Source organism: Ursus americanus, chromosome 21, assembly GCF_024610735.1.
Source record: "Ursus americanus isolate L20-20 chromosome 21, mUrsAme1.1.p, whole genome shotgun sequence".
NCBI classification, from domain to species: Eukaryota; Metazoa; Chordata; class Mammalia; order Carnivora; family Ursidae; genus Ursus; species Ursus americanus.
Genome location: NC_142147.1, coordinates 44893336 through 44919055, shown reverse-complemented (window position 1 = coordinate 44919055; position 25720 = coordinate 44893336). Strand labels below are relative to the sequence as shown.

General features: G+C 52.2%; 1 protein-coding gene across 10 annotated transcripts; it reads left to right on the top strand.

Moving 5' to 3' along the window:
• Positions 1 to 33: 33 nt before the first annotated feature.
• Positions 34 to 24723, top strand: C21H19orf47 (chromosome 21 C19orf47 homolog). Of its 10 annotated transcripts, none has more exons than XM_045785257.2 (11): positions 34 to 122; positions 1510 to 1616; positions 2592 to 2626; positions 4360 to 4411; positions 7319 to 7406; positions 7531 to 7645; positions 8814 to 8895; positions 12660 to 12797; positions 14344 to 14496; positions 16035 to 16105; positions 17622 to 18606. In XM_045785257.2, the coding sequence occupies exons 4-11, from the start codon at positions 4393 to 4395 to the stop codon at positions 18114 to 18116; spliced, it is 1161 nt and encodes a 386-aa protein (XP_045641213.1). In that variant the 5' UTR covers positions 34 to 122; positions 1510 to 1616; positions 2592 to 2626; positions 4360 to 4392; the 3' UTR covers positions 18117 to 18606. The 10 variants fall into 10 exon arrangements, with proteins under 10 accessions (XP_045641213.1, XP_045641186.1, XP_087726921.1 ...); XM_087870795.1 differs by lacking the exon at positions 2592 to 2626 and adding an exon at positions 5123 to 5207 and having other exon boundaries at positions 99 to 122; positions 1496 to 1616; XM_087870792.1 differs by having other exon boundaries at positions 101 to 122; positions 1496 to 1616.
• Positions 24724 to 25720: the final 997 nt, after the last annotated feature.

The window sequence follows — 25720 nt, the reverse complement described above, 5'->3', positions numbered from 1 at the left end:
CTTCCGGTGGCGAGGGCGGTACTTCCGGGGTGGGCTGCCGGGCCGAAGGAGGAGGGTCTGACAGTTGGCGCCGCCGGGAGGGAGGGCGGGCAGCGCGTGTGGGCGCGGGCTCGGAGGGTCAGGTGAGGCGCGGGCCACGGGGTGGTGAGACCGGGCAGGATGCGGAGGGGATGGATGACGTCCTGGTTGCAGAATCAGTCTCGGCGTCGCTGTGCGGCCCAGACAAGCGACTTCTTTCTCTCTGAACCTCAGTTTCCTCCTCTGTAGAATGAGGGCCAGAATCTGACTGTAGCGTCCTCCCTATGGGTTAAAGTGAGAGGTCTGCTCGTGCATGTCGGAGACCCTAGTTAAACGCCTAGCACACTGCACACTTCGTTACTATACTATTATTGTTAGTGTTGTGCCGACGATAATGTTTGCGCTTGGCGTGGAAGATCTGGGTGTGGGAGCACGCAGTTGGAGACCCGCCGATTTGGGTTCAAGTCCCAGCCCAGCTTTGTGGCGGTGGGCCTGTGCCTGAACCTCTCTGGACCTCGTTTCCCTAATCTATACAATGAGAGTTAATAGTCCTCTCATAGGGTCGTTGTGAGAATACTGATGAAATGTGCGTGTAAATCCCTTAGCACAGGGCTTCGCACAGTATTGAGTAGGAGCTCAATGTATTGGGACTATGATAGTAATGATTCTGAGAGTTATTGGTGTAGCTGGGACTTCCAGGGAAGTAGAGGGTAGAAGGAAGCTCAGAGACAGCAATAGGAATAACTCGGGATCTGGAATTGGGCAAATTGACATCCTGCCACTTCCTATTTGACCAATTTTGCCGGATTTCATACATTTAGATTTTTCTTTTTCTTTAAAACGACTGATACATTTTCCTCCAGTCAATTAATTTGAGAAGGAAATTTCATATTGGCGTACTAATGGGAAACTAGCATTGCTGGCCGCAAAAAGAACGAAAACGTAACCTGAAATCAACAGAAGCAGAATAGTCTATTTAAATTGTAGACAGAAGCTGAAAGAATTGACAAGGGAATATCACAGTCCCACGGACACTGTCAAGTTATACTCTGTTCTTCGCTCACATTTTGCATGTGGCTGACGTTAGGTCAGTGACTGTCCTACCCTTCTCTAGCTCACTGGAGATTGATTTATTTGATGCATATGTACATAGATGGCACTTATCACCTGCCCAGCATTGTTTTAAGGACTTGTGTCCTTAAAAGACACTTCATAAACACTTCATCCTTCCAACCATTTATGAAGTCACTTCATTCTTCCAACCATTTTAAGAATAGATACTCCTGTCATTCTTGTTTTGTGGTTGAGGAAAGTGAGATCCAGAAAGGTTAAGCCACTGGCCCCCAGGGGTGGGGTTCGGAAGTGGTAAAGTCGGGATGTAGATCCAAGCCTTTCAAGGGTTTACCAGGGGAGTCTGATATGTGGTAATTACTTGAGTTTTAGGAACTGTCATTTGCTATTATTATTAATGTTCCAGTTCTCACTGTTCAGGAAATCAGCGCTGGAGATGGGCTATTAATGGAGGAGAGAGACAATTGAGTCCAGCAGGGGGACTTCTGCAGCTATAGGGAGAGGATACCAGTTCTCAAAGGCTTCTGGTAAGCATTAACTGACACCTTGGCAAAGACTGACCACAGCGCTTGGCATTGGACTGATTTGGGTTCAAATCCTGGCCCTACAGTTCCTTGCTGTGTAACCTTGGACCTGTCACTCTCATTTATAACATGGGGATCATTTTAACTTTTTTCCCCCGGGTGTTTGTGAGGAGAGACCGAGCTGTGTATACTCAGTGCCTGGCACGTAAGCTTTCAACAAGAGTTACTGAATGGGCAGTGGAATCAGGGAGAACTTGTTTTCAAATCCTGGTGACTACTTGGTAGATGTGGCATTTGACAGTGACTGTACCTCAATGAGTTGGGTTTTTTTCATCAATTAAAATGGGGCTAATAATAGTCCTCCCTCATGAGGAGGTTGTGAAGTGTCAGCATGATGCCTGGCTCCGGTCCTGGTGCATAATCAGTGCTTGGTATGTGACATGTCATCTGTTTGTCCAACATAGTGAAGCCTGGCCATGCCCTGCCCTTTGAGAGATGCTGGTGGCATTGTCTTTGTCCCAGTGGCAAAATCCAGAAGGCAAAGTAGATCTTAGGAGTCAAGTACGGGGCAGAGTGATGTCTGTGGTCCTGTTTATCATTAAGAGAGGCAACAGCAGCCAGAGAGGGTCAGAATGAACCCCAGTTGGAGGCAGAGGGGAGAGTCTCACATCTGGAGACTTTGGGAAAGCCTCACAGAGCGGGTGACAGCCAAACAGAGTGAAGGAGAGCTTGCCAGGAGGACAGGATAAGAAAGCATTCCAGGCACAGGTGAGCTTCTGTGGGCAAACCGGGAGGCAGGTGAAGCCCTTCGGTGTCGGAGGAAAGTCTAGGACGGGAGGCCAGGGAGGTAAGAATAGCCAAGTCTTCCAGAATCTTAGGGCACACAGGCACTGCCTCAGCTGCTCCGAGCGTAGAAACTCATCTGGCATTCCAGCAGTCCTCCGAGGGAAGTAACGTCTGTTCTGTCCTGATTTCCAGGTGGGGACACCAGGCCCAAGCGGTGAAGTAGCTCGGTGAGGCCACGCAGCTAGGATGTGGTAGAGCCAGATTTGAACCCCGCAGTCTGGTTTCCGAGTCTTTACTCTCATACCATCTCTGTTGTCCCATTAGAATGGGGGCAGGGAGGGCCACAGATTGTGTGTGGCAGTGAGCAGAAGGGTTTTTTGTATCCTATGGAGCAACTGGAGGAAGGGTGAGGGAGAAGGATCAGAATTGGGGGCCGGAGGGCGCCTGGGTGGCTTGGTTGGTTAAGCGTCTGCCTTTGGCTCAGGTCATGATGTCAGGGTCCTGGGATCGAGCCCCACATTGGGCTCCTTGCTCAGTGGGGAGTCTGCTTGTCCTTCTGCCCCTCCTCCCACTCTCGTGCTCTCTCTCTCTCAAATAAATAAAATCTTAAAAAAAAGAAAAAGAATTGGGCTGGAGTGGGTAGAAGGGAGCAGAGTGAAGGAAGAGGGCAGACGGCTTGGAGGAGAGGGCAGGGCCAGAGAAGGGTGGGAGGGCTGAGTGGGCCGAGTGGTCCTGGAGGCAGATCGCAGCGAAATCATCAGGCAAGGAAGTTCTTCCCTTTAGTTTCCCTTCTTTTTTCTTTTTTGTTTTTTGTAAGATTTTATTTATTTGACAGAGAGAGTGAGAGAACACAAGCAGGGGAAGCAGCAGAGGGACAGGGAAAAGCGACTCCCTGCTGAGCCAGGAGCCCAACTTGGTGCTCGATCCCACGGCCCTGGGATCATGACCTGAGCTGAAGACAGATGCTTCACTGACTGAGCCACCCAGGCGCCCAGTAATGTTCAGGGGGAAAGTCCCCATTGGTGCTACTATATCCTTAACAGCTCTCTGGCACCTGCTCGTCTTACCTAAGCAGACGTTGGTTTTCCATTTCTTGTCCGAAGCCCCTTGTGACATGGCGGCCCACCTCTCTGCCCTTAGATCCTCCTGCTCGCCTCCCCCCACCCCCCCACCCCGTCCCCTCACTCACTGCGCTGCAGTCACCCTGGCCCCGGGCAGTCCTGCACCCATGCGAGATGGGCTCCTGGCTCAGGACACTGGACTTGCTGTACCTTCTCCTGGAACACTCTTCCTCTATAAAACCACAGGGCTCACTCCTCCACCTCCTTCGGGTCTCTGAATGTCGCTTTAGAGCAATCTCCCCTGTCCTGTTTTGAATCACAACCCCTCCCTCCCTTGCCAGGCCCTCCCTGTGTTCTGCATGACACCGAGGGCTTTCCGACTCACTGTATCGTGATCCGTTTTGGCTTGTTTACTCTCTCGTCCCCCTTCCCCTGTCCCCTCCTAGATGCCATGCTCTGTATTTTTGTTCACCTCAGTATCTTTAGCTCCTAGAATAGTGCCTCGCATGTTGTAGGTTGTCGGTAAATAATTTGTGAATGGATGACTAATGGTTAAAGTCTTGAGTGGGGGGTGTGTGTGTCTTTTTTTTCCTCTCCTCTCACTCTCTTATCCCAGCCAGAAACTTTTGAGGTGTGTAGGGATGGAGCTGTAGACATTTGCCATCCCTGGGCCTTGTCCCAGGCAGCAGTGATGGTTGTGGTGGCAGCTCTGTCCCAGGCTGACTTCCTGCCAGCTGTTCAGGCTATTCCTGGGCTCTGAGCCCCCAGCCCAGGCACTCTCCTCTGGCCGGCAGGCACAGGCGGGCGGCAGGCGGGCGGGCAGACAGGCGGCGAGGGAGGGACAAATACTCACAGCTTGCGGCAACTCATGGGCCTTCTCCCCTTGTTCTCTCTTCCAGGCTCCCGGGAGCAGCACCAGAGCTGGGGAGACGATGGTCTCAGTGACTATGGGTGAGTCTGTGGCCTTCTCCCCGGGGCTTCCCCTCCCCACTGCCCTTTCTGAGGTATGACCTTGGTGAGGGGAGACGAGGTGGGGGAGGGAGGGCCAGGTCATTGGCAGGAACAGCTGTTCTCTGAGGACCGTGGAGGCGGGGCCCCGGCCTGCCCTGGGCCTAGCGACTCTGTCTGTATCTTGGCCTCCTGACGGCAGAGTCTAACCTTAAAGAACTTGTGATATGGAGTCCAGCAGAGCCTCGGTTTTCTCACCTGTAAAATGGAGATACTAACAGTCCCTACGTCCTGGGCTGTTGTAAGGATTAAGGAGGTTATTGCAATCAGACCTTGGGCATGGTTCCTGACAATGTTAGCCATTAGGATTCTCACAAGCCTCATCACTATATTTTCTTTAAGCTCTGCATTTTGGGATTGCCAGAGCACAGAGGTTAGTGGGTGGCTGTACATCTTTTGAGCTTTGTACGTATAGAGAAGTACATAAAACATCTTTGTGTGGTCATAATAGCAATTAGAAAGCGAAGGCCCGACTACGCCCTTTATGTTTCCATTTCTATAAAGCATAGCAGGCCAAACCAATCCGTGCTGTTGGAAGGTGATGGTTGCCCTGGAGAACTGGAGAGACATCACTGCGTAGGGAATGTGGTTGGGGAAGGGGGGGCTTCTGGGACATTGGAAATGTTTTATTTCTTGATCTGGGTGAGGCTTCAGTTGCTCCACACCACGGCCGGGAGTTGTCTCCGTTGCTGTGCGCGGCTGCAGTTCTTCCCCTGGGCTGCTGTCTAGCGTTTACTGCGTGAGTGACCGCCGTTGGTTTCTCTGCTTCTGTCCGTGGATCCTGCATTGCTTCTGGGTTGGGGCTGCTACAGATGAGCCACTGGGAATATTCCAGTGCGTGTCTCCTGCTGTGTGTGGCAAGCCTTATGTCACTGAGTCCATGACACACATGGACTGTGTGGCTCCCTCTTAACGCTTTCCGGAGTGGGGGTTTACTTGGCAGCATATTTCCTGACTGTTTACTCGGCAGCATATTTTCCTCTTCAGTAGGACATGAAAAGATGGCAAGGGCCCGATGTGGGGACATTTGCAGTTCCTTGACTTTGCTTTAGGCAGCTAGCCACCCCCAAACGATGTGGCCCCTTTTCCCTTCTTAATGACAGTGTAATTGAGATACGGTTCACATTTTATGAAAGTCCCCTATTTAAAGTATACAATTCAATGGTGTTTATATTCTGTGTTCAGAGTTCTGCAACCAGCAGCACAATCAGTTTCAAAACCTTTTCATCACTCCCCCCGAAGCCCCCATACCCATTAACTGATAGTCATCCTCTTTTCCCTGCTGGCCCCTGGCAACCACTAATCTGCTTTCTGTCTCGTAGATTTCTATAGATGTTTACCTGTTCTGGACATTTCATATAAGTGGAATCATTATGTGGTTTTTTTTCATATAAGTGGAATCATTATGTGGTTTTTTTTTAATAGATGAAGTTGCCTGCTTTGGGCTGATAGAACCCAGGGCCCCATGCCTGGGCAGATGGATAGTGCCTGTGTAAGGCAGAAGAAGGCCCCCTGTCCTCTGGGCTGGTGGCAGAAGTCCTAAGGGCATGAGAGCCTCACCTGCCTCAATCCTGGGGAGACGGGCCTATGGGCAGAGGGGTGGGCCTGGGCCTGCGCCCGAGCCCTGAAGTCACCTAGACCAGAGTCTCTTTCTCCGCTGTGAGCCTCAGCGGTGTTGCAAGCAAAATGGGCATAGCAGTAGCAAATTTCTTGTTTTGACTGCTGGGTGTAGTGCTACATACGATGAGAAAGAAAAAAGTTTTGCCATTGAAACCAGGGCACACCATTGATTGTGGGATGGCTCTTGGTTTCAGAGATGTTAAAATGTGAAAAGAAAGTTCTTAGAATTAGTGATCTTATCTAACACCCATTAGCCAGACCAAGGTCAGTTTGAAGGTCATACCTAAGAGGCCAACAGAGAAGTTTAGAAACAATAAAGCTTCATGGGTGGGTACGTCCCTGGTCTTGGCCTTGGCCTTGGTAGTGGTGACAGAGTAAGAATAGTAGCAGCTGCTATGAGTTGAGGTTGTCCCCTGAGCCAGGTGTCACTTAAAGTCCTTTATGGGACCTCTCTCACCAAGTCTGCGCAGTGATCCAAGGATGTGGGCATTATCACTAGAATGTGAGCCCGATGAGGTCAGGGACTTTGTCTTGTGCCGTGGAATCCCCGGTGCCTAGAATGGGACCTGGCCTGTGCCAAGTACTCAGTAAATCCTTACTGAGTGTATTAGCCTAAATTTACAGAGGAGGAAGCAGACACCAAACGTTAACTTCCCATTGACCCTTAGCCAGGAGGTGGCAGAGTCAGAATTCAAACCCAGGTGCCAAAGCCTGTGCTTCCTGCTTCTGTGGTGAGGAGAGGGCTTGCTGATGCCCACAGGCCGGCCCTGCGTCCCTTCTCTCTGTTCACTTGTGGATCCTGTCACCCTCAGGAGCTGGGTCTGCTGATGGGGACCAGGGCAGAGAACCCAGGGTCCCAAGCTCCCTGAACTCGGGCATTGGCCACGTGAGGGGATGATGGCGGTGGCTCGCAGCCCAGGACAGGGCAGGGCTGTGAGCAGAAGGGCTGCACGGAAGCACACGGGCTTCATGTTAGCAGTGCGGCCTGAGGCCAGTTGCCCGACCTGTCCCTGCCTCAGACTCCTCGTTGGCAGAGTGAGGGAGTCCTAAGGCTGCCGAGCTCCTTGCAGGGTTGTTGGGCAGGCTGAGTTCTACCGTCCGTGTGAAGCGCTCAGCCAGGGCCTGGTATGCGGTGAGCATTTAATTTGTGGGAGCTGCTGCTCTTGTGGTTTTGCGGCTGCTCTTCTCTGGAGAGAATAATGGGAATAATGAGCCCTGTCCACCCCCCAGCCACTTCCGAGTGGATCCAGTTCTTTAAGGAAGCCGGCATTCCTCCGGGGCCTGCTGTCAATTACGCCGTGATGTTTGTGGATAATAGGTAAGGGGGCCGAGGGGACAGAGCAGCACTTGGAGAGAGGAGGGGAGAGGTGGGGGGAGACGGGAGCTGGCTGGCCCATCCGTCCCGGCCCACTTGTTGCCTCACTGCTGACCCTCCTCTGCAGGATCCAGAAGAGCATGCTGCTGGATCTCAACAAAGAGATCATGAACGAGCTGGGCGTGACTGTGGTGGGCGACATCATCGCCATCCTCAAGCATGCCAAGGTGGTGCACCGCCAGGTGGGTGCGCTGCCCAGCCCCTTGGTCCCTGGGTTTAGGGTGCGGTGGAGGGGTGGTAGCAGAGCCAGCGGGAGGCTTGGAAGCAAAAGCAGGCAGACCTGAGTTCCAAGGCTGGTTGTGACATTGGGCATGTTGCCTAACCTCTCGGAGCCTTTCTTTCTCCATTGGTAGAATGCAGACAGGCAGTCCTATCTTGCAAGATGGTTGTTAAGTATTAAGTGAAATAAAGCCCCAGTACAGTGTAAATAGTGGGGCCTCAGTAAAGGCTTTCTGTTATCATTACTGGTTCTCATCTACCTGGTGATAATCATCAGTAGCAGGACTCTTCTCTGTCCCCAGGACAGGAGCTCCCCCTGTGGGACTCAGTCGGTAACTTGGCCAACAACATGGTTATTCCATTCTTGGCCCCTCCACTTACAGTGACCTTAGACGAGTGATCTTTAGCTCCCCGAGTCTCTCTGAAACAGGCTTTTCATACTCCACTGCTGTGTAGGGGAGCTGTGGCCACCTACCAGATAGCATATGAGGCACCGAGCGCCAGACCCGGAATGAAGAGCTCACTGAATCTTGATAGCTGACACTTACCAAGGCTTACCATAGCCTGCCAGGTCCTGTCTCCGTCCTTTATATACGCTAACTGATTTATTGCTCACTCCACTCGACTGAGAAGGAAGCTTGCCTCAGAGCTGTGCTCTCAGACGCTCCACTTCACCAAACGCTGGCTGCTTCCCCCACCTAAGGACAGGCCCTCACCAGGCCTTCATCCTCCAGCCAGGACCCCGCAATGAGGGCTGTCTCAAGTCAGGGCCGTTCCCTGAGTCATCGCAGAGAAGGTCACTGAGCAAAGCTTTTTTTCCCTTTAAACTTTTAAATTCGGGAACAATTTTAGGGAAAGTTCTGACAACAGTAGAGAAAGTGTCAGTATCTCCTTCACCCTGCTTCCCCTAATGTTAGCACCGCATGTAGCCGCGGTACGTTTGTCAAAGCTAAGAAACGAACGTTAGCACGCTCCCTCTAACTACACCAGGAGTGAAATGGTCTGAAGTCTCTTCTCTAGCAGCTCAGGCTCTGATCTCCCCCAGTGTTGCTCAGATTTCTATTCCCCACCTCGTGCCCTGGTCCCTGTGGTAACCCAGACACCTGTTTTTTTTGTTTTTTTTTTTTACAGGACATGTGCAAAGCTGCCACTGAGTCAGTGCCCTGCAGCCCCAGCCCCCTCCCAGGCGAGATTCGCCGAGGCGCCTCTAGCGGTGAGTCTCACCTACCTAGAGTTCCTTCCCTTTATTCATGTAGTTTAGCTGTCAGGAGGTCACACCGGGAGCCTGCAGGGGTGAAACAAAGCCATCTGAGGTTCTCTCAGCCACCGATTTTCACTAGTGGCCGTTCTGTTAAGTCACTGCGAACACAGAGCTAGTGAGTACATGATCGCTGCTCCTAGAGGAAACACAAGGTTAGGTTCCTGCGAGCCTCTGGTTACAACATTTTTGCCCACCGATCAGTACAGACCTTACCTTATGCGTGTTTCTATTTTTAAAGACATTTCATTTGTTACATGTTGTGGATGCGTTAACATCAAGCTCTGGGCGAGCAGCACTATGACTCGTGCCTGGAGGAAGCGAATCTAACATACATTTTCTCCGTAAGGCATGTCACTTGGGAATCCTAGAAAGCACTTCATCACTGTACTTGGGGGCCATTGTAAACATCAAAATCACTAACAAAAAGCACAAAAATGTAAAAACATGGCTCGAAATAGACTGCGAGAAGGCTACTTGTTTAATGTGTGAGAACTGACACAAGAAGGCGGAGCGTCCCCTTGCTTGACTTCAGGGGGCGAGCACGTGTCGGGTGACTCAGGTTTTTCACTGTTCAGTGCTTGAATGACCATGAAAGCACCACAAGTATTGGTTGTGGGATTATGAATCAGTTTTAGTGAAGAGGCGAATCTGCAAATAGGGAATCCGTGAATGGTGAGAACAGACTATATTTATATGTTTGGTTTTTTTTTCAGCAGTGTGATACCTTTTTTAAGAAAAATAAACTTTATGGGATGCCTGGGTGGCTCAGTCGCTGAAGCGTCTGCCTTCGGCTCAGGTCATGGGATCGAGTGCCGTGTTGGGCTACCTGCTTGGCGGGGAGTCTGCTTCTTCTCCCTCTGCCTGCTGCTCCCCCTGCTTGTCTTTTTAAAGACTTTATTTATTATTTATTTGTCAGAGAGAGAGGGAGAGAGAGAGAGCACAAGCAGGGGGATCAGCAGGGCAGGGGGAGAAGCAGACACCCCGCCGAGCAGGGAGCCCAACACGGCACTCGATCCCAGGACCCTGGGATCATGACCTGAGCTGAAGGCAGAGGCTTTACCGACTAAGCCACCCAGGCATCCCCCCAAAAATAAACTTTAAAAATCTAATATGTGTATTAGCCTTTGCTGCTTAACAAGGGCCAAGCTGATTTAAAGCACTGACTTTTATTTCTCATGATTTTATGACCTGGCCGGTCAGTTCTCTGGGCCAGCTCAGCTGATCTCAGTGGTCACCTATCAGCTCGGTTGAGGCTGGGTGATCTAGCATGGCCTCACTCACATGTCTGGTGGTTGGCTTGATGTCATCTGGGCTGACAGAGGGGACTGGGCCACATGTCGCTTGTTTTCCAGCAGGCGAGCCTGAGCTCGTCCACCCAGTGCCGATCGCAGGGTTCCCCAGAGAGCATGAGAGGGCAGGCCCCAATGTGCAAAGCACCTCTTAAGCTTCTGCTTGTGTAACACTTGCTCTTGTCTCATTGGCCAAAGCCCATCACATGGCCGAGCCCAGTGTCGATGTGGGCAGTGCCCACCCAAAGGCATGGACAAAGGGAGGCTGAACAAATTGGAGTTCTTTTCTGCAACGTCTGCCTGAACTTACGTACAGGAAAGCTTCCCGCTCATGAAGGTGCAGCTGAATCACTTTCCACAGGCACAGCAGCCATGTGGCCAGCAGTGTCCAAATCCAGAAACAGAAACCTGACCAGTGTCACCGCCCCCTCTCCAGGGCACCCATTACCCTGATTTCTCACAGCAGAGATGATCTATTTTTGTTAGTCCTTTTTGCTAGTCTGTCAAGTGTACATAACTGAAGTCAGATAGTACGTATGTTTTATACCCTTTTGAATGCCTCCGTTTAAAACAAATGTAAAAAATTAAAACTAACAAAAATACTAGTGGAGAAAATAGGCAATTGGGAGGAATAGGGGAAACAGGCAAAGAGGAAAAGGAAGTGGGGAAGAATGTTCCAGAACAGCGTTCTTGGTACACTCACTTGGATATGCTTTATAATATACGCTTTTGAATATGTGTGTCTATATCTGTGTGTGTCTGACATCTGACTACAGCTTGGATTCATTAGGGCAAAGACAGTTGTTTCTTTTCTACCCAAACGGCGCTTACCTGTCATGATGAAACATCATATCCCTTACCCCTTTCAAGCAAGACGTTTCCCTCTGGCGGCCAGGGCCTCTCAACTGCTTACTTTCTATAGCAGAACATCCCAGTCGTCCCAGGACAGATTCTGCATAGCTCACCAGAAAGCCACTCCTGTCCGGCTTCGGAGCTGTCTGAAGAAGAGTCTTGGGAAAATTGTGCAAGGATATATGCCGGTCATTACCAGGGGAGTGAGCAGAGCTGAAAACCAACCATTTTTTCCTGGTTGGGGGAAGGAGGTGGTCTGATTGGGAAGGGCCAATTCCCGGACTTCCGGGTGCCAGGAAGGCTCCAATTCTTGACCTGGGTGATGGGTATGTGGGAGTTGACTTTTTGTTAAGTGGCCTGTGTGGGTTTGATCTTTTTTTTTCTGTATGCTATCGCTATAATTTCAAAAACCAACCAAGCAAGATAAAATTGTAGTAACACATCGAGGGTCAGTATGTTGGATTTCAGCAGGTTTTGAGAGAGAGCACATAGCAGAAAAAGGGAAGGCTTTTGGGAGTGGGTAGCATGGAATACCAAAATCTGAAAGGGGTGGGGGGTGGGGGTGGGGATCACCAGGACTGTGGAGGGAGCCAGGGCAGCATGAAGCTCTTCTCCAAGAGCTTTTGAAACCCGGGCCCTAGAACCATCTGCCCTGCCCTGGAGGCAAAACCTGTGTCCTTCCCATGCTGGGGCTGGCCCTCCCATGTGCATGCTGTAGCTCCCCCCTGGTGCCCTGCGATCCTTCCTTCTGCTCCAGGGCGGCCAGAGACAGCCCCCACTCCTGTCCCTCATCCCCAGAGTGAGGTCACCATATGTATTCCCACAGCCCCCCTGGAGCTGGACTCACCATTGCTCAGGGGCCTGGCGGAGGGACCCCCTCCCAGAGTCCCCACTTCCTCACCTATAAAATTGGTTTGCAGTACATCCTGTTCTCTGGTAGGGACGTTGGGATTTTCTGTGAGAGTGTTCATCTTTTCCAGTAGATGTGAAGTGCCAGGAACTGTTACAACCACTGGGGATACAGAAATAAACAGGCGTTGTCTCCTGGTGGGGCCCGCATACTCACGGGAAAGCCCACCAGTAGACAAATCTGTGTCATTCAGTGTCAAGCCAAAGCAAGCCTAGCGCAGGGTCAGGCTGGTGGAGGTTGGCGGAGTGGCCTGGGAAGCTGTCTCTGAGGAGGAGAGAGGAGACCTGAGTGCAGAGCCAGAGCAAGCTGGTTGGTACTCGGGGAACTGCATGCCAGGTCGAGGGAATAGCATGTGCTCTGAAGAGGTGTGTGCTTGCTGGGGGGAAGATATCCAGACCAGCTTGGCCAAAGTGGAGCTGGGAGACTTGGTGAGGTGTGACAGGAACCAGGTTGGTCTAGGGTCTCGGGAAAGGTCCCCACGCAGCGAGGGGTGGGCTAGCTCCTGGTTAGACTGGCCCACCCCCAAGCACCCCCATCATGGCTGTGCAGCCACAGCGTGACTCCAGCTGCCCCTTCCCCATTCAGTCCCAAGGCTTGCCTTCTCCGTCCTGGCCTCCATCCCCGGGCCCTCGGCATGACTGGACTTTCCCCTTTCCTCCCCGCAGCTGCCTCTCGAATGATCGCCAACAGCCTGAACCGCGACTCCCCACCCGGCACTCCCCCCAGGCGGCCGGACACCAGCACCTCCAAGATCTCGGTCACCGTGTCCAACAAGATGGCAGCGAAGAGTGCCAAGGCTGCCGGTGAGGGGACTTGGGCGGATGGCAGGAGGAGCGGGGGTGAAGGTGGATTGGCAGATGCTATTCGGAGGTCACGTTCCCAGTGTCGCAAGGTGCTTTAAAGACCACAGGGTGTCCAAAGTGTTCAGTCTGGGTCAAGCCCCTGCACCTCTGTGGGCCTTGCTTTCCCAGTCTGTAGAACGGGGACAGCGGGAAGCCCGTGAGACAGTGCACCTAACGGTGCAGGTGCGCTGCGGTTCTCAGTGGTCGGTTCAGTCGTTTTAGATTTTTTAAAAATTTTTATTGTGGAAAGAACACTTAACATTGACATTGCCCTCTTAACAAAGTCCTAAGTGTCCAGTACAGTGCTGCGGACTGTAGGTGGCTCTGTCTCTTCACAGATGCTCACCAAGGCCCACACTGGGGTCAGGCCCTGGGCTTGATGCAGGGGTCAGAGGTCAGGAAGCTACCATTTCCTCTCAGCAGCCAGGAGGATCCTTCCAGACCCTTGACCTGATCCTCTCACCCTGGGCTAGAATTCTCCAGAGCTGCCCATGGTCCCAGTAATAAAGACATCTTCCCACGTGGCCTTATAGGTTCTGTATAATGTGAATCCATCTCCTGTAGCTCTTCCTCTCACTCCCTCCCTCGGGTCCCTTCCAGGCTCCTTCCTGTTGTGGGCCTTTGCCCTGATGTCCCCTTCTTCCAACACACTCTTCCTCCAAAGACTTTTCTGTGCTTGGCCTCTGTTCCTCTTCCAGGTCTCAGCTTGAAAGCTGGGAATAGGACTCCGGCCTTTGGGCTTCCAAGCCCTCCTGCTGTCTGCTCCACTGTCCTGCCTTTGTTGGACCCACCCCCACAGCAAAGATCTTGGCACAGGTGGAAACCGAGGCCCAGGGAGGGGGCTTGGCTCTTCTCATGGCCAGCCCCATTGTGCCCTGGCCAGCCCCGCCGCCCGTGCTTCCTTTATGCTGTGTGTGTTGAGAAGCGCCTCCTCCCCGTCTCTGGCCTTTTTGATTTGTGTGTCATGAGTAAGAAAGTTAAAATTCATTTCTGAAGTATTGAAAAGACGGTGAGCCTGGGAGTGACCGGCTCAAATGTGTTGAGGAGATTCTTTTTTTTTTTTTCCCAATCTAATTGAGGTATAATTTACTTATGAAGAATGCACAAATTGTAAGTATACAGCTTGATTAACTTAAAAAATGATTAGAACCTGTGAAACCGCTACCTTGCTAGAGCTCTTGAACCTTTCCATCACCCAGCAGTTTCCCCCTTTTGAGGGGATTCTGGCTGGGCTGGGAGGTCAGCCTCCTGGGGGCAGGGACAGAGCCACAGGGAGCCTTGCGAGGCCTGCCACCACGTGGGGATTCTGAGCGCCATGGACAACCCTGTTGTGTCGAGCCCTCTGAATTTCTTGGTGGTTCAGAGTCAGTGGTGGTTGGGAAAATAAGGATTACAGTCATTTGAAAACATGGAGATAAAGGGCACATTTGTGCCCTTCGCTGGGCGTCTAGCCTCCAACCCAGAACATTCCATCCCAGAAGATGCTCACTAGCCCCATCCTCCCCAGCAGCCCTGGCCCGCCGGGAGGAGGAGAGCCTGGCTGTTCCCACCAAGCGGCGCCGGGTCACTGCCGAGATGGAGGGGAAGTACATCATCAACATGCCCAAAGGCACCACCCCCCGGACCCGCAAGATCCTGGAGCAGCAGCAGGCGGCGAAAGGTATCGGCCTGGCAGGGGCGCCCTTTGGTGTAGAGACTGCATTTCCCTTTTGCTGCATGGTGTGGGGTTGGTCACGCCCTGCAGGCACTGGCCGAGAAGCAGGCTCTAGTGAGATCCAGGGGACCTTGGACCAAGGGAACGGTGATCGTGGCCATAGAGGAGGAGGACGTGTCACGACCACCACCCTGTTGTCCTGCAGTTAGTGTAGCAGAGTTCCTTCGTGCCTCGGCTGGCACCTCTTCCCCAAGGGGTGGGGGCTTGGACTCCATGATTGCCTGTCTGTGAAGAGGGGACCGTGCGTGGCTGAGGGCAGGTGCCCAAAGCATGGGAACCGTCATATGAACCAGAGGAGCCTGGTTGAGGTTCAGTCTGTAGCTGCGGTACAGAGAAGGTCCTCCCCACAGTGTTCCTTTAGAATATTGTATGTGTCCTCATGGAAAAACATTCATATGGTGCAGAAGAATATACAGTACCAACTGACTCTGTCCCCTCCCTCCCATATCCCATGCCATCGTTAACCTACCCAGACCAGCATCTGTGAGCTTGCACGCGTGTATTTGTACATTTATACATGTTTTTTTTAAATCACAAATAGCATCATCCTGTAGGCATTGTTCTAGAACTTTTTTTTTTTAAGATTTTTTTTCTTTGAGGGGGAGAGAGAGCATGAGCGGGGCGTGGGGGTGCGGGGAGAGGTCAGAAGCAGACTCCCCAACGAACAGGGAGCCCCATGCCAGGCCTAATCCCACTACCCTGGGATCATGACCTGAACCAAAGGCAGATGCTTAACTAGCTGAGCCATTCAGGCACCCCATTCTAGAACTTTTGTATTGAGGTCTTTTCACCTGGGTACATGTGGATCTGCTTTCGCTCTTTTTATTTTTTATTATGTATTTATTTTAAAGATTTTATTTATTTATTAGAGAGTGAGAGAGGGGAGGGGCAGGGGAGGGGCAGAGGGAGAAGCAGACTGCCTGCTGAGCAGGGAGCCTAATGCAGGACTCCATCCCAGGACCCTGGGATCATGACCTGAGCCAAAGGCAGACGCTTCGCTGACGGAGCCACCCAGGCGCCCCATACTTTCATTCTTTTTAATGGTCATTTAATATTTGCGTCATATTTATAGATCATGATTTAGTAAACATTCTTGCAGTGGCTATATAGGTTGGGATTTAGGGAGAGGGCTTATCACCAGTCAGCAGGCTCTCAGAGGCCCATGACCCCAAAAAGAGTGAAGGGAACAAGTAGGGATTAAGAACCCTTCCCTCACACACACATTTTTTTGAACCTGTATAGTCTCGAGGAGCCCAAGGGTAGATTTCAGTGGATTCTTCCCACATTTGGCACCAGCCAGAGACGTGTGGGTCAGTGTTAGCCAGGGTGTAGACATAGAGTCTGTGGCTGCCTGGACCAGAGCTGCCTGGGCCTGGACTAGCTGTGGGTCCCCTTGCTCGTCTGCACAATGCACGGTGCTCGGCCAGGCCTGGGCTCCATGCGTGGCTTAGCAGGTGCTTGCTGAGCGCTCACTTCCCTCCCAGGTCTCCAGAGAACGTCCGTGTTTGACCGTCTTGGCGCGGAGACCAAGGCAGACACGACGACGGGGAGTAAAGTGAGTTGGAAATGGGGAAACCGCCTGAGGTTCTCTAATTTGTCTTTCTTGCGGGTGTTGATCCCTCATTTAACCCCTCATACTCCCCGAGCCGCCTCACCTACCTTAACAGCCTCAGTTCCCTTCTTTGCACCTTGACCTCTCTCCTGGGGTCTGGCCAGCTCCTGCATGCCGCCCTCGGGCCACTCCACCTCCATATCCCAGACTGGCCTCAGCATCTTGCCCTAAAGGGACTCCTCTCCCAGCCCCTGTCTCCGGGATGCCCCAGTGCCCCCATTCCACGCAGGCTCCAGTGATGGCTCCATCTGTCTTCCCTGCTCTGCCACCTCCCCCCATCTCCTGCTCTCCCCCACCCGCAGGACATCTGCCCCCCGTCAGATGCTTCGCCCTGTGGTCAGGATGAATGCTGCCCTCTTGCCTTGGCCTGCAGGCCCCAGGGACGCTGTGTGGTTAGGAGCACATGGCCTGAGCCCTGCCTGGCGTGAATCCAGCTCTGCCGCTCCCTGGCTGCATGGCCTTGGCCGTGTCACTTAAGCTCCTTGTACCTCAGTTTCCTTATCTGTCTAGTACCCACCTTGTCAGGCGGTTGTGAGGATTAAGTGAGATAGACCTACACGGTGCTGGGGGGCAGCCGATGCGTGGTGGGCACGCTTTAAATGTCACCTTCGATGAATTGCGCCGGAGCTCCCCAGCTGCGTTTCCTGCCTCTCCGTCCCTTGCTCACCAGGGCTTACCCGACCTTTTTCTCACCCCCTGGAATCTTACCATGAGCATGATAATGACACTTGGGATGGGGTGGCTTGAAGATGCAGCCACGTAAAGAGCTTAGCACAGAGCGAGTGCTCCATACCTACGGTTCTTATTCCTGCCTTGGGGGCTTGGCCCTTGTTCTTTTCTCCGCCCGCTTCATCCTTGAGGGCCTGGCTTACACATCAGCACCTCGGAGAAGGCGCCCCTGAACTCCCAGAGGAGGCGAGGCTCCCTCTCTCCCGCTCGCCAGCACTCCCGTCTCTAACGGAGAACGCACCAGTGTTGTAATTAGGGAGTTGTTTGTGTCATTTCCGCTGCCAGGTTCTGTCTCCCCCACTGGACTATGAGCCCCCTGAGGGCAGGGCCAGGGACAGTCGGGACTCAGGAGATATACCTGTTGAGTGAATGACCAAATTGGTCTTTAGTCATGGTCCCCTGCAGACCTTTGCAAATAGTCTTCTCTCTGTGTGTGGCCTGCCCTCTCTCTTCCCATCTTTATTAGACCTACTTGCCAGAACTTTCAGATCTCATCTCAGATGTCCCTTGTCCAGGGAGTCGCTCCTGAACTTCAGCCAAGGTCAGGAGTCTCCTTTGGGCTCTGCCAGCTCCCTGGATATCCCCTGTCGTGGCTCTCACCACTGGCTAGGGTGTCACCGTGTCACTGATGGGTGTTTCTCCCAGCGAGGCCAGGCACAGTGAGGCAGCTCTGCACACACGTGTGTTGAATGACTAAATGACTCACTTGTCCCGTCTCTGACCCCTGCAGCCCACAGGAGTCTTCAGCCGCCTGGGGGCCACCCCAGAGATGGACGAGGATCTGGCTTGGGACAGCGACAATGACAGCAGCAGCTCTGTCCTGCAGTATGCTGGGGTCCTGAAGAAGCTGGGCCGGGGCCCAGCCAAACCCAGTCCCCAGCCAGCACTGACTGTCAAAGCCAAGGCCACAAGCTCCGCCACGACGGCTGCCACCCCGACACTGCGGCGCCTGGCCCTTTCCTCACGCCCTGGGCTTGAGAGGAAGCCGGAGTCCCTGTCCAAAGTCAGCATCATCCAGAGACTGGGCAAGGCTGCCCTTGTGCCCGAGGCCCAGGACAGCCAGGTCACGAGCACCAAGAGTAAGTCCTTGGCCGAGGTCAAGGTCACCATTAAGAGGACTCTGGTGGGGCCCCGGGGGAGCAGCTCCAGCGAGGGCCTGGGTGCCCAGATGGACCATGCGGGCACAGTGAGCGTGTTCAAAAGACTGGGCCGCAGGACCTTCTAGCCTCTGGGTGGGGCGCAGGCCCCTCTCCAGGCTCCTGGCTCCGGCAGAGGCCCCCGTGAGGCTGGCCCAGCCTTCTGCTGGCTCCCGGATGACTGCTTGTCTCCCTCAGGCGTTCAAGCCGGCCGAGCTTTCTGGGGAGTCACCCCAGTGTTCTGAGTCTGAGATGGTCGCTGTGACCTGGCCTTGCTGCTCTAGGACTTTCCTTTCTCATGTCCGTTGTTCTTTCCTCTCTGACTGTGGCCTTGGCAGGACCCACTTTTCTACCTCTACCAGAGCCAAGTGCTCTGTTCCCTCCTCCGTTCCCCTGCCTGCCCCTTGGCAGCATCTGCTGCCTCCACCCCAGTTCCCTGGCCTCCCCAGTCCCCCAGAATCCCCCCACTGTGCCGATGCCCCGACTTCCCCTCGCCCCTCTGCCCCCTCCCCTTTCTGCCCCCTCTCCCCTCTCCTTTAACTTCTCTGTCTCTCCCTCTCTTCACACTGTTCATTTCTCTTCTGTTTTCTGTCCCCGTGGCAAGGCCCGACTGTGTGCTGCGTCCTGCCTGACCCTCCTGCACCTCCGGTCTCCCAGCGGCCCCCTCGTCGGCGGTGGCGTCGAGCCTGTAGAGACTGTTAGCTGTCCTCACGCCCAGGCTGGAGGGACCTCCCCCGACCCTGGGCTGCAGCGGGGCGCCTCTGTTTTCCTGCCCTGGGCATCTTTTTCTCTGAAAGCCTGTGGCGGGTGATGGACAAGGGTCACCGGGAAGGGAGGCCAGTGCCGAGAGAGAGAGAGAGAGAGATAGAGAGAGAGAGAAGAAAACAGCTGTTTTAATATATTTTTGTGACTTTCAAACCGTTTCCCTCCCCTCCTTCAGGGTGAGTCACAGGGTGGTTTTTCACACAAAGCACGATGTAAGCGGGGGTGCCAGCGAAGGGTTGGGCTCTGTCTCTGGAGGCCAAGCTCCCTGAAGGTCAAGGCTCCACGTGGGCCATGTCTTTGCTCCAGGCCCCCAGCTGAAAGGAGTAATGGTCACACTCACCGTTCAGTTGGACTTCCTCTTCCCCTCACCCAGCTGTAGTGGTTCTGTCACTGTCCTTGCCCTCTGTATAGTTCACCTGTTACTGCCACTCTGCCTGTTGGTGGCTTTCCAAACTGCACGATCCCTTGTGAGGCAGTGGGGTTCCCGTTGATCTGATCATACATCTGTTCACTGCTGCACGGCCGCTACCCTGTGCCGGGCCTGTCCTAGGAGCTGGGGGTCCATCGGCAGCAAGGCAGACCAGCCCCTGCCTGTGTGGCTTACCTCTCTGGCCAGGGAGATGGCGGTAGAGGGATCAAGCTGTTGAAAGAATGGGAGGGAGGAGCAGAAGTGGCCAGGGCCTTTCCCGATGTTGGGGGTAAAGAAGGCCTTTCAGGGGAGGTGAGGTAAGGGCTGAGCTGGGAACGATCAGAAGCGGCTGTGTGAGGTGCAGGAGGAGAGAGGGTCCAGGCAGGGGACACAGCCAGGGCAAAGGGTCTGCGGTAGGAGGAGCAAGGAACACAAAGGCTGAGGGGGCTGGCCAGGGAGCGAGGGGCCTGCCACAGAGCACCGGTTGGGGCAAGTGGGCAGGGACCAGATGACCTGGGGCCTTGTGACCCGAGGTGAGGAATTCGGACATCTTCCATAAGCCCCGAGAAGTGTGGGAGGGTTTAAAGCTGGCGGGTGATGGTCTGAGTTGCCTTTTATGAAGATGGCTTTGCCCCTGTGGGGGGATAAGTTGTGGGGAGGGCAATACCCCTGCCCTCCCCACAGCTGGGGACTCCCGTGCACACACCCCCCACGGAGCAGGGAGGCAGTCGTGCAGAAGCCAGGACAAGAAAGGAAGGTGGCGTGGGGTGAAACGTGGGGAGGAGGGAGGCGGATGGGCTTCAGAGGAGCCGCGGGCAGCGCAGATGGATGGGAAGTTGGGGCGCAGGGGGCAGGGATCACCTAGAGGAGAGACGGGAGCGTCTAGCTGGAGGTGCTGTTTGTGGACACTAAGAGTTTGGGGAGGGAGGAGCCGGGGACAGGAGTGCACTGGGCTGCTGGGACTCGGAGGGTGGGGCACCTGGGCTGGAGACCAGCAGCTTCGGGGAGCACTCAGGGGACTGTGCGTTCAAAGCTGAGGGCCTGGCGACACCAGCCGGAAAGGAGCATAGAGACAGGAGAGGGCCCAGAAGGGAATTGGGGGCCCTTTTCTCATGTAGAGAACAGAACTGATGTGATTAGCAAGGAGTGGGCTGCGGCTTGGGAGACCTAAGAGCAGGTGAGGATGAGGTGAGACTTCATCCATCCTTTTTACTGTGGTAAAATATACATAGCATAGGATTGACCATTTTAACCATCTGTATGGGCCCCGTCCAGTGGCATTAAGTACATTCCCGTTGTTGTATAACTGTCACAACCTTCCGTCCCCAGACCTGTGTCATCTTCCTGAGCCGATGGTCTGTTTATTTGTGTCACGTCGAGGGGGCTGCTGTGTGTCGGACAGCGGGCCAAGCACGGGGCCTGGGGTGTGCAGGGCTGGGCTTCGGTGTGAGGGCCGGTGGTAGGGCCCAGGCGAGGCCCACGGGGCACTGCTTGAGGTCGGACGTCAGGAGGGTGGCAGATGTGGACAGAGGTGATTCCGGAGGCCGCCCCTTCGTGCTGGTGGGGCCACAAGGAGGGGCTCACACGCCTCCGCACTTTCCTTGCTGTTCTTCGACTCTTGGATTTGTTTCCCCAGTCATTCATTTTAGCAACTGCCAGGGTTAGTAGGAAGGCTTCCGGTTACTAAATTTAAGAGCACCGGGGTAACTTCTTGATGTGTAATGATGTAAAAACACGAATAGCGCACTTGACCATGAAAGGCTCCCCTGCGTGAGGGAAGTCGTATCTCTGTTGCATACTTTAAGGATGCCCAGAGGGGAGTATAATGCCCAGGGTCTCCCCCCGCTGACCGGGAGTCTCGCCCCTTGACCCCTACACTGTGTTGTCTTGATTGCGGGTTGGAAACAAGGACCTTTCCGAAAGATGACTGTGGGGTCCTAGGTTAGTGGTTTTGGATTTTCTAGAGTTATCTCCGTGTACGCGTGCCCCCCACCACATCAACTTGCCATAGGAAGCATTTGCAGCTTCGGGATGCCGCACACCCCATCCCGCTGCCGTCTGCTGGCTGGACCGGACCAGACACCCATGGCTCCCAGCTGCTCCAGAGCCACAGAGTCCCTGCCATTTGATTTTGGCGATGCCCCCACACCAACCCCCACATCTGTGACCCACAGCAGTGTGCTGTTTTTCCTCTGGTTGTATTTAAATATTTTTGAGTATACTATATTCACATGGTTCAAAATGCAAAAGATACAAAAGGCTTTAGGGTGAAGAGTTCCTTCCTGAGTCTCCTAGCCCCCCGGTTCCAGAGGCCACCAGTATCCCCAATATTTTGAGGAATCCTTCCAGAGATGTATTTATGGTATATGTACTTTGCATGCACACACACACACACACACACACACTCCTATTGGCATACGGGCAGAGGAAGATATAGTAACATGTATATAAGCACACATGTATATTTACTTAACCAGCCCTTTCTGGAAGGGAATTCAGGTTGCTTCCAGTCTCTTGCTATTACAAGCAGTGCTTCAATGGATAGATAACCTTGCCGCATGTGGGATCAGTTCAGAATTCCAATTATATCACTTCAGTGCAAATACCGATATTGGGGCAATGCACTTGGTGCCGCATTCCTAAAAGGACTTCAGAGCCGTTGGACTCTTCTAGCTGGAGACCCCCAGACAAAGCAGGTCGGGGAATGCTGAGAGCTAAGACTGACCACACCTTTGTGCCAGGAAATACTAAGTGCTCTGCGAAGTTGACAGACTCACCGAGTCCTCAGGGAAAGGGCAGCATCATGAAGGTCAGGGACTTCCTATTCTCATCCCATGAATAGATGTGAGCTGGAGGTACAGTGGGCCTAGGCTCATGGTAAATCACAGAGCCAGACCTGAGCCAACCCCGGGGGGATGCTTCTGTTTGGCTGGTGGTTGTGGGATGAGGTCACCTCCTTTGGTATCTCCCACCAGGAGACGCAAAAGCAAGATGGGAACTTCGGGTGCCTGTGGCAGGCAGCCCCACTGCCCCTCCCTCCCGTGTCTCAGCCTGGTGCCACCCGCATGGGCCGGGCATTGGGCTGTGACCTCGATACCTCTTTTCCCTCCTTTGGGGATCTGAGCTGACTTAGTTTGGTGAGTGCTGCTTCTATGCACCTGCCTTTGAAGGCCCGATGATCCCCTACACTGAACTTGACCTGCTTTGTGAACTCGGGGCCCTCTGCAGACTTCACCAAAAAGGCATAGCCTGACCCAGCTGGCAAGTGGTAGGACTGGGTTTGATGTCAGGACCAGGAGCCTCACCTTTTTACATTTGTGTTTTAAGATTTTATTTTTTTAGAACAGACTTCATTTTGAAGAACAGTTTTAGACCTACAGGAAAATTGAGTCGTACACTCAGGACAAAGCTCCCGCCTACCCCACACCCAGTTTTCCCTATTACTAGCATTTTACAGTAGTGTGGTTCATTCGTTATAACGAATGAACCAATATTGATATATTACAGCCCATAGTTATTCAGATTTCCTTAGTCTCTTCCTTAGTTTAGCCTTTTCTGTTCCAGGAGCCCCCGTTACATTCGTGTTGTCCAACATTTGTGTAGACACATAGCAACTTGTCAGGCCTCCTTAGGCCCCTCTTGGTTGTGGCAGTCTTTGATGACCTTGACAGTTTTGAAGAATACTGGGCAGGTCTATTAGAGATTGTCCCTCAGTTGGGATTTGTCTTTCTCATTATTAGACCAGGGTTATGTGTTTTTCAGAGGAAGCGCTCAGAGGTGAAGTGGCATTTTATCCCATCATGTCTAGGGTACATACTGTCCACGGGATGGATCACCATTGATACTAACCTTGACCACCTGGCTTGATTACCTACCGTTTGCCAGATTTCTCCACTGTCAAGTTCCTCTCCTGTTCCATACTGAACTCTTTGAGAGGAAGTCAGTCACTCCGCCCAGCCCACACCCAAGGAGCACGGGGCTTACGGTTCACCTGCTTGAGGGCAAAGTACTGACATAAATTATAAGTAAATCTGGGAATTCTTCTGCAAGGGAATTGTGTCTCTTTTCTCTGTTAACTTATTCAATCATTTTATTTTCGTCAGTATGAGCTCGTGGGTATTTTATATTTTGGGTTATATAATCCAATACTACTTGATTTGTTTTGTTCATATTACTTAGCTCTGGCATTTGGGGACTTTTGCAGTTGGCTCCTGGGTCCTTTGACCGACTTCCATTATTGGGTGGTGAGTGTTTTTGTTTGTGTTTTTATTTTTAGTATTCCGTACTTTCGGGCACCGCAGATACTCCAAGGTCATCTTGTATACTCCCTGCCCTGGTCCTAGAGTCCGCCATTTCTCCAAGAGCCCCAGCTTATTTTATTAGAATGGTAACTAAGAATCAAAACCCAGATCTAGGCATGAGGTGTGCTCATCGCGACTGGAGCAACACCTCCTTTTCTAAAAAATGCAATCTTAATATGGAACCCCAATATGTAAAGCATATTCAAAATAGGAAAGCAAGAATGTATTAGCCTACGTTTCAATGTTTATTTGGGATCGATTCATGCAAACAGTAAAAAATTCAAAAGTACAAAAAGACATATACAACAAGACTGTTTTGTGCCCAGGAGATTGGCAAAACATTTAAAGTCCCCAGTGTTGGAGCGATGGGAGTATGGTACACTGCTTTGGGAGTGTCAGTTGGTATCAACCATTTTGGAAGATAATTTGGTAGGTTGTAGTATAATTGAAGATGTGATACTCCCCCACCTGGCCATTACCATTCTGGAGAAACTTCACATACATACAGAGACACGTATGAGAGCGTTCATAGGATCACTGTTTGTAATAGCATTAACTTGGAAGCAATCCGGATATCCCTCAACTGGAGAATGGACACAACGGGGCCTAGTTGTTCCAATTATCTAATGCACAATGAATCACCTCAAAACTTACCGGCTTAGATCAATAATTATTACCTCTCATGGCTCTGGGGATGGACTGGGCTCAGTTAGACTGTGTCACTTGGGGGCTCTTGTGTGGTTGCAGTAAGATACGGGCTGGGGCCAGTGTCCTCTTGAAAGCTTTCCCAGTCGTTTGGTGGTTAACTGATACTGGCACTTAGCTCAGACCCCAGCTCGGGCTGTCAGCCAGGGTGCCCACATATGGCTTCTCCACGCGGCCCGGGCTTCCTCACTGCACGGTGGCTGGGTTCCAACAGCGCGCTGCTCAGGAGAGCTAGGGAAGACCGTACTGCCTGTTCTAAGCTAGCACGGGAAGTCACGTTGCTTCGCTGCTGCCCAGATTCAAGGGGAAGGGACCATAGACCCTGCCTCTCAAGGACAGGAGTGTCCGTGTTTCCCGGAAAGAGAGATCGTTTTGTGGCCATCTGGACAAATTACCCGTCAATATCGAATGTACTGTACGATGTTCTGGATGCGGCATATTGTACATCAATGGAAGTTAACTAGCGTCGCGCCTATCGATATGAATAAAGCAAAAACGTTGAGTGCAAAAAGCAAACTGAAGAAGAATGTGTGTAGTTTTAAAATACGCGAACTATTTACTACTTAAATATTTATTAAGAATGTAATCACTTTACTATTTAAAATGTTGTAAATGTATGAAATGCGTAGGAATGATACACTCCAAATGTGGGATAATGGTTCCCTCCAAGGGTGGGGTGGGGTGTGATTGGAGAGGGCACAAAGAGATTCAACAGTAGGAAAGGTGGGGGCGCCCGGCTGGCTCAGGCAGTGGGGCACGCGACTCTTGATCGCAGGCTCGTGAGTTTGAGCCCCACGCTGGGTGTAGAGATTACTTAAAAATAAAATCTTAAAAAAACAACAACAACAGTATAGGAATGGTTTTTAAAGTTGGGCGTTGGACACACAGGTGTTCATTGTATTATTCTTTGTGCTTTTTTTGTATCTCTTAACAATTAAACACAATTCTCTCTCCTACTCTGGGTCATCCAGTTCTCTCTGGAGATTCCGGGGTGTATGTGTCCTTCCAGAAGAATTTCATTTACAAATATAACTATGTTTTCCCACTCAGTAGCATATATGGCAGTTTTGTGCTTTGTTTTTTTGGCTTAATATATCCTGGAGATCATTTCTTCTCAGTGCATAACGAGCTTCTTTTAAAAAAAAACCACATAGACGCACATACTTTATTGAGATATAATTCACATATCCACTCCCTCATTTAAAGCGCACAATTCAATGGCTTTTAGTTATTTACAGAGTTGTGCATCTATCACTAGACTTTTAGGATTTTTTCGTTACACAGAGAGACACCCATACCCCTTAACCATCATTCCCCAAGGCCTCCCACAGTCTGCCCCCCACTCCAAGCCCTGGGCAACCACTAATCTGTCTCTATAGATTTGCCTTTTCTAGACATTTCCTATGAATGGAATCACATAGTACGTGGCCTTCTGTGTCTGGTTTCTTTCACTTAACGTGTTTTTTTGAGGTGCATCCATGTTATGCCATAGATCTTCCATAGTACTTCGTTT